Genomic DNA, 6,592 nt, shown 5'->3' on the forward strand with positions numbered 1-6,592 from the left:
GCTGGGGGTGGGGGCCAGGCCGCCTGGGTGGGACAGGAAAAGAGGACAGAAACCGCCCTCTGCAGGTTCCCTCTGTCCGCAGGACCGCCTCTGCTCCCTAGGGAGGAAAGGCTGCCTTCCCTTCTCCAATTGTCACTGTGCTCCCCGTCCGGAGCCGCTTCCTCTCTCGCCCAGAGGCTCCAGAGCAGATGGGATCTGAACCCCCTGCTAACTGAGGTCCGTCGGGTCTCCCCGGGGTTGACGTAATTTGAATTTTCAGCAAGTGTGGAAAATTACGTATACCTGGTTTGCGTATCATTTATGCAAATTGTCTGGTGTCCCGAAACTTGGACTGTAAGCTAACTTAGGAGGCACACACGCGGGTGGTGAGACATTGCAAATGAGGTAGGCACAGAAACGAGGCCTCACCCAGATCTTCCTTGTTCAACAATCAACCGAGGCAGTGTAGTGTGGAGGGTAAGAGTGTCGTGGACTTTGGATTCAAACAGACCCAGTTCCGCTGCTTGCTAGCTGTGTGACTCTGGACAAGTTAACACCTCCAAATTCTGTTTCCTAGCAGAATTTAGGAGATTTGAAAGTGATCATTGCCTATAAAGCCATTACACAGCCACAGTTCTAGCACATGGTAAGCACCTTAATATAAATGTTAACTAGCACCATACTTTAGCTCCCTTTTGACTCACTTCTTTGTGGCAGGAAATGTTCCCACATTAATCAGAGTACCTCAATGAGTAAGAGGATGTAATAGTATACAACACAGGCTGTAGAATTGGCTCTGCTGTGTAATTTTGGACAAGTTGCTTCTGTTTCATTTCTTTTTCCCGGGGGAATACCTGTCTCACCATAGCATTACTGTGGGGATAGAATAAGTTAATTCATACAAAGCATTAGAGCCTTACCTGGCACATAGTAAGTGCTCAATAAACATTAGCTATTGTTATCCTGGCCATCCACTTAGAGTTGGACTTCTTGTAGTTATTCTGCCTTCCATCCCAGTGATATAGACTATTGTGCTTATTCCTTATTCCTTTAAGTTCTACAGATTTGAGAATCAATATTTATATAGATGATTAGAAAGACAGGTGCCATCAGGTTGTGGGTATTCATCTGGTGAATAAAGACTGAAAGTCTGAGAAAAAGGCATGAAGTGAGAAAAAAAATAGTAAAGCAAGAGTAATTGCTTTCATTCATAAGTGTTAGTTGATTTAAAAAAAAACAGGAGCAAAAAGAAGAAAAGGGGAAACAAGAAAAAGTTGACGAAATTCACTTCATATTTTTAAAAGGCAAGACAGTATCAGCTAGGAAGAAGTTCATGTGTAGGAAATGGTCAATTCAACCAAGAAAGGCAACAATGTGGCATGTAGGCAAGATGTACATTAGTTAATAAAAAGAAGTTCACCCTAGCTACCCCAGATAAGAAAATATCCAAGAGAAAAGGAAATTCAAACCCTAAGGGCTACATTCCAAAGGAAGACAATTGCTTGCATTTATTCTGACTAACCAGTTGACCATGAATTGTAGGAAATGTTGGGATCTTTCTTGTATCTGGGTTTGTCTCTCCTACAGCATTCTCTGTTAGCAAGTGGCCCAACTGACTCCTACTGATTTTCTGTCACTTTCACAATTTTATTGATGGTTGCTAATGATCTCTCATACGTAGGGTTTTTTTTCCTCTTTAAAATATAACCTTAAAAGTTTTGCTCATACATGATTTTTTATTGCAGGCACATAATTCATTTTAAAAGTGTAAACATGCAGAAAAATAAGACCCCATATGCACCCAATTTGTTGTTTAAAAAAAAGTTATAGGGCTGGGGTTATGGCTCAGCGATAGAGTGCTCACCTAGCACTTGTGGGGCACTGGGTTTGATCCTCAGCACCACATAAAAATAAAAGGCATTGTTTTGTGTCCTTCTACACCTAAAAAATAAATGTTAAAAAAATAAGTAAATAAAATAAAGGTATGGTATCCAACCATAATGAAAAAAGATTTTTAAAAAAAATTGCAAGCGGTATTATGCTCTTTGATATATCCTATTAAGCTGGAATATGGCATATTTCTAGGGTTCTCTGTATGACCTAGCCTATCAATATTTTCCTTTAGATTGCTAGAGGGCAGGGACTGGATGGTGAACCTGCAAGTAATTCTATATAAAGATGCTTACAGTGGCTGATGAATGAAGTCTCATGTGGTGGTGAGTTTCCAATGCTCTCTGAGGATTAAATATTAAGCCTGAGAAGCTACAGCAGCTATCCTTTTATCAACAGATTTCCAGAGACCTCAGAACGGAGGACAAGAAGACACTCATCTCCACCTAGTGTTTTTTTTTTTTTTTTTGAGAGAGAGAGATAATTTTTTAATATTTTTTAGTTTTTAGTTTTCAGCAGACACAACATCTTTGCTTGTATGTGGTGCTGAGGATCGAACCTGGGCCGCACGCATGCCTGGTGAGCGCACTACCGCTTGAGCCACATCCCCAGCCCACCACCTAGTTTTTATTTCATGTATTTGTTTATTTATTTATTTATGGTAATGGGGATTGAACCCAGGGGTGCCTAGCCACTGAGCCACATCCCCAGTCCTTTTTAGTATTTTAGAAGTAGGGTGTTGCTGAGTTGTATGGGGCCTCACTAAATTGCTGAGGCTGGCTCTGAACTCTCAATCCTCCTGCCTCAGCCTCCTGAGCCGTTGGGATTACAGGAGTGTGCTGTTGTGCCTGGCTCCACCTAATTTTTATACTCATCTCCACCTAATTTTATTGGCTTTCAGCCCATCTTGTGCTGCTGCCAGGATGGCAGTATTCTAAGCTGCAGCCTTTCCCCTGGACAACGTTAACATTTTGTAAATCAAGGGAAATCATTTGGTACCCAACCAAACTGTTCACCTTACAAGCATACTGGCTATTTCCCTGCCTCCTAAGAGCCTTCAATAGGGTTGTTTTCAAATGAAGTACCAATCTCAGAATTTAGTGAAAATTTCCACTTCATTTGCACCTCTCTTGTAGCAGTTACTGCCTCTTTCCCCCACTGGGCAGTAAATCAGTCCCTAGAAGTCTGCTTTGGTACATTCCCCAAAGAAGATCCATTTCCTGGGGAGATGAGAACCAGCAAAGCCTTGGAGACAAAAGACTTGAGTTGGATTTTGCCAGATGAACCTGTGAGGGGCTTGCACAGGGAGAATCCTGTATTCATAGCTTTCCCTCTACCCTTCCAATATCCCTGAGTGTCACTCCCAGCAGTGATTCTGAATCCCAAGGGAGGGGCTGTTTTCTAGTAGGCAGTAGGGCTTTTACATTTTTAAAAACCCTCCTCTCCACAGGGCCATACAACCTCTTCCCATTTATTGCTATACATGGCAGAAATCCTTTGAATGGTTACTCTTTTTAAAGAATACAATATCAGATTTTAGAAAAATGACTACTCAGGGTTTTGATTCACTTAGGCTCATGGAGATGTGGTTCAAGGTTCTTCCTAGACTCACCATCATGGGTGTGAGTTTGCTTGTCTGGGAGTGGCCACTGCATACATCCACAAGTTCCCAGAAAGGGGCAAGGAAAAGGGGCTGCTCGTTACCCAGATCAGTGAAATCTGAAGGAAAGAGATAGGCACATCTCTGGAGTTAATTGTTGCTCAAAGCGTTTGGAAGCTTTTTCCTGACTAATGAAAAATAACTCAGTTACGGTCATCTACACTTGCTAGAAAGCTATGCAGCATATTATGTAGTATGCAGTCAGTATGTTATGTAATGCTTGATAAAAATAAAGTGGAAAAATTACTCCTAAATAGAAACATGTATTACCAGCTCCCTTACAGTCACATCTACTGGAAAATTCTACAAGTATTTCAAACTGCAATTCTTTTTTTTTATATATTTATTTAGTTGTAGATGGACATAATACCTTTATTTATTTATTTTTATGTGGTGCTGAGGATAGAACCCAGTGTCTCACTTATGCTAGGCAAGTGCTCTACCACTAAGCCACAACCCCAACCCTCAAATTCCAATTCTCTTTAGGGCACACATAGGATTTTTTTTTTTTTTTGGTACCAAGGATTGAACCCAGGGGCACTTAACCACTGAGCCACATCCCCAGCCACCTTTTTATATTTTATTTAGAGATAGGATCTCCCTGAGTTATTTAAGACCACTAAATTGCTGGGACTGAATCCATGATCCTCCTGTCTCAACCTCCCAAGCCACTGCACCCAGCAATGGTTTGTTTTTATAGCTTATTCAATGCATAATTGATACATAATAAATTGCACAAAGAATACACAATTTGATAAGCTCCAACACATGTATATATACATTACCATATCACCAAAATAAAAATTAAGACCATTTCTATCATCCCTAAAAGTTGCCTGTGCTCTTTTATAATCTACCATCCTCATCACCACTTGTCTTATTCCCAGCATTATGGACTATACCAACTGGTCATGTTGTGCCCTGCACCTCCCCATCCTATAATAAAGCCAGTCACAGTTCCCCATTTCCCTAGCCATAGGATGGGCTCATAATACCAGTTGGGCCACACAGATATTTTTCTTTGGGGAATGTGGATCTGAAGAAGACATGGGGCCAGGAGGTAGCTGGAGCTGAGTCTTCAAGTGGCAATCCTCACATTCCTGCTGCAGGCACCCCTGAGCTGGCTCTTGTCCTTCCTCCAACCTGACTGTTCTTTGTTCTACGAGCGGCCTACTCTCCTGCCAACATATCCTTTATTGCTTAATTTCCACTTCATTTGCACCTCACTTGTAGCAGTTACTGCTTCTTTCCCCCACTGGGCAGTAAACTTGCAACTGGAGGGCCCGGATAAATATGCTTCCTTCTACAGTCACTGTTTCAGAAAATGACACCACCACATTCTAGTCTCTCAAATTTAACCCAGAATAATTCTTTAAAACCTCAGTGTCTATAACATGTCTAACCCATCATTAAATCCTGACTGTTCCTTTCTCTGCTCAATGTTCTCACTGCTTTTTTATTTTTTGCAGTACTGGGGATTGAAACTAGGGATGTCTACCACTAACCTACACCCCCAATCCTTTTTATTTATTTATTTTTCTTCTTCCTCTATGTGGGATGACTGATGAGCCCTCGAGGAGCAAGCTGGCTGCAGACTTCTCCAAATCCACATCTCTTTTCCTCCAATTCCTGTTGTCCAGTTTATTTTGAGAAGAGTCTCACTAAACGGCCCAGGCTGGCCTTATATTTGTGATCTTCCTGTTTCAGCCTCTTGAACTGCTGGGATTTTAGGTATGAGTTACCATACCCAGCCTCTTATTGCTTCTTTAAAGATCACATTTCCTTCCTCATCAATGTTTCTCTATTACTTAGTACTGGTATTCAGTACTTGGCACAGAGTAGCTGCTCAATACACACTTGCTGAATGATTGAACAGATAGTGACATCATCACCCTTGACAAGAACAAGGATGGAAGGGCATTGACATGTGAACATGTATTTATCAAGGTGGTTGGACTTCAGAGTTACTTATTTTTCACAAATATTTTCATAGAAAGCAAATGGTAGGACTTGAATCCAGTACTTCTGGCTCTAAATTTAATCCTATTTCCACTATATTATATTTTGTATCCTTCCCCTTCCTGTGGAGTTTCATATCTTCTTCCATCTTGCTCAGATTCTTATTTGAACCAAGTACTTAATTGCAAACCCCAGATACAGTTCTAAAATACAACCCCAGTATATGCAGTAATGTATCTGGATTGAAGAGAGGCACCATTAAAAAGAGGTACAGCCAGGAGGCAGAGTGAACTGGGGGTCAGGGATATGACTAAATTTGTCTGAGGCAAATCAACACCTGTACCTAAGGGCAAAATCAACACCCATATCTAAGTGGAAAACAGTGTGCTGCATTGTCAAACAAAGAATCCATATATAGTCAAAATCACACTTTATTTAGCAATCTGAAAACCTGTCTTTGGTTTTAAGTCCTGCAAAATGAGTGGTAAGTCAGACACAAATTTGTCCACTATCCTCTGAGTATGTGTGGTTATTTATCTCTCTGTGGACAAGTATGTGTCTACAGATACTTTTGCTTTTTATAGTCACAATAGCCCCATTGAAACACATAAAATCTTATTCTTTTAAGAATAAAACCAGAGTCTGATATTCTCCTCTCCCAAGCCTGCCTTCCTCCCATTCCCCACCCCATCCCTTCCTCCCACCCTCCTCTAAGGCTGCTCCTCAGCATCCATTAATGCCAGGTCTTGGAGATGACCAGCATCCACACTGCCTGAGCATCTGGAAATGAATGCGTCGTTATACCCCTTGACCTATCCCCTTTGGTTAAGGAGTTCCTCTGGGGAGACATGTATAGAGGAGGTCTTGGCAGTTTCTCTTCAGAGTTGTGCAGTTTGACTTACAGATATCTGGAAAAAAATATGTTTGCATTAGATGCTGATCTGCCCTCCCTTCAACCTCTTGATTTCTTTATCTTGAATTGTATTTTCTTCCACACTTTTTATTGGTGCATTTTAGTTGTGCATAATGGTGGGATTTGTCGTTACATATTCATACATGCACACAATACAGAAATATAATTTGTCTAATATCCCTCCCCAGCAC

The 6,592-nt window shown here is 41.2% G+C and overlaps 1 protein-coding gene and 1 non-coding gene across 4 annotated transcripts in view; both read right to left on the reverse strand.

Annotated features, from left to right (window-relative positions):
- Positions 1 to 5,077: 5,077 nt before the first annotated feature.
- LOC125616703 lies at positions 5,078 to 5,185 on the reverse strand. The gene has a single exon (XR_007347447.1). It is a non-coding gene; the product is annotated as a small nucleolar RNA SNORA38 (small nucleolar RNA).
- A 716-nt stretch (positions 5,186 to 5,901) lies between these two features.
- The window catches only part of Bin2 (bridging integrator 2), a 33,356-nt gene continuing 32,665 nt past the window's right edge, over positions 5,902 to 6,592 (reverse strand). For all 3 annotated transcript variants that reach the window (XM_015493464.2, XM_048802747.1, XM_048802748.1), the window contains exon 13: positions 5,902 to 6,396. In XM_015493464.2, coding sequence (XP_015348950.2) covers positions 6,367 to 6,396 — 30 coding nt within the window. In that variant the 3' untranslated portion in view covers positions 5,902 to 6,366. The remainder of the gene's footprint in view (positions 6,397 to 6,592) is intronic.

This window comes from Marmota marmota, unplaced genomic scaffold, assembly GCF_001458135.2.
Source record: "Marmota marmota marmota unplaced genomic scaffold, marMar, whole genome shotgun sequence".
Lineage (NCBI taxonomy): Eukaryota > Metazoa > Chordata > Mammalia > Rodentia > Sciuridae > Marmota > Marmota marmota.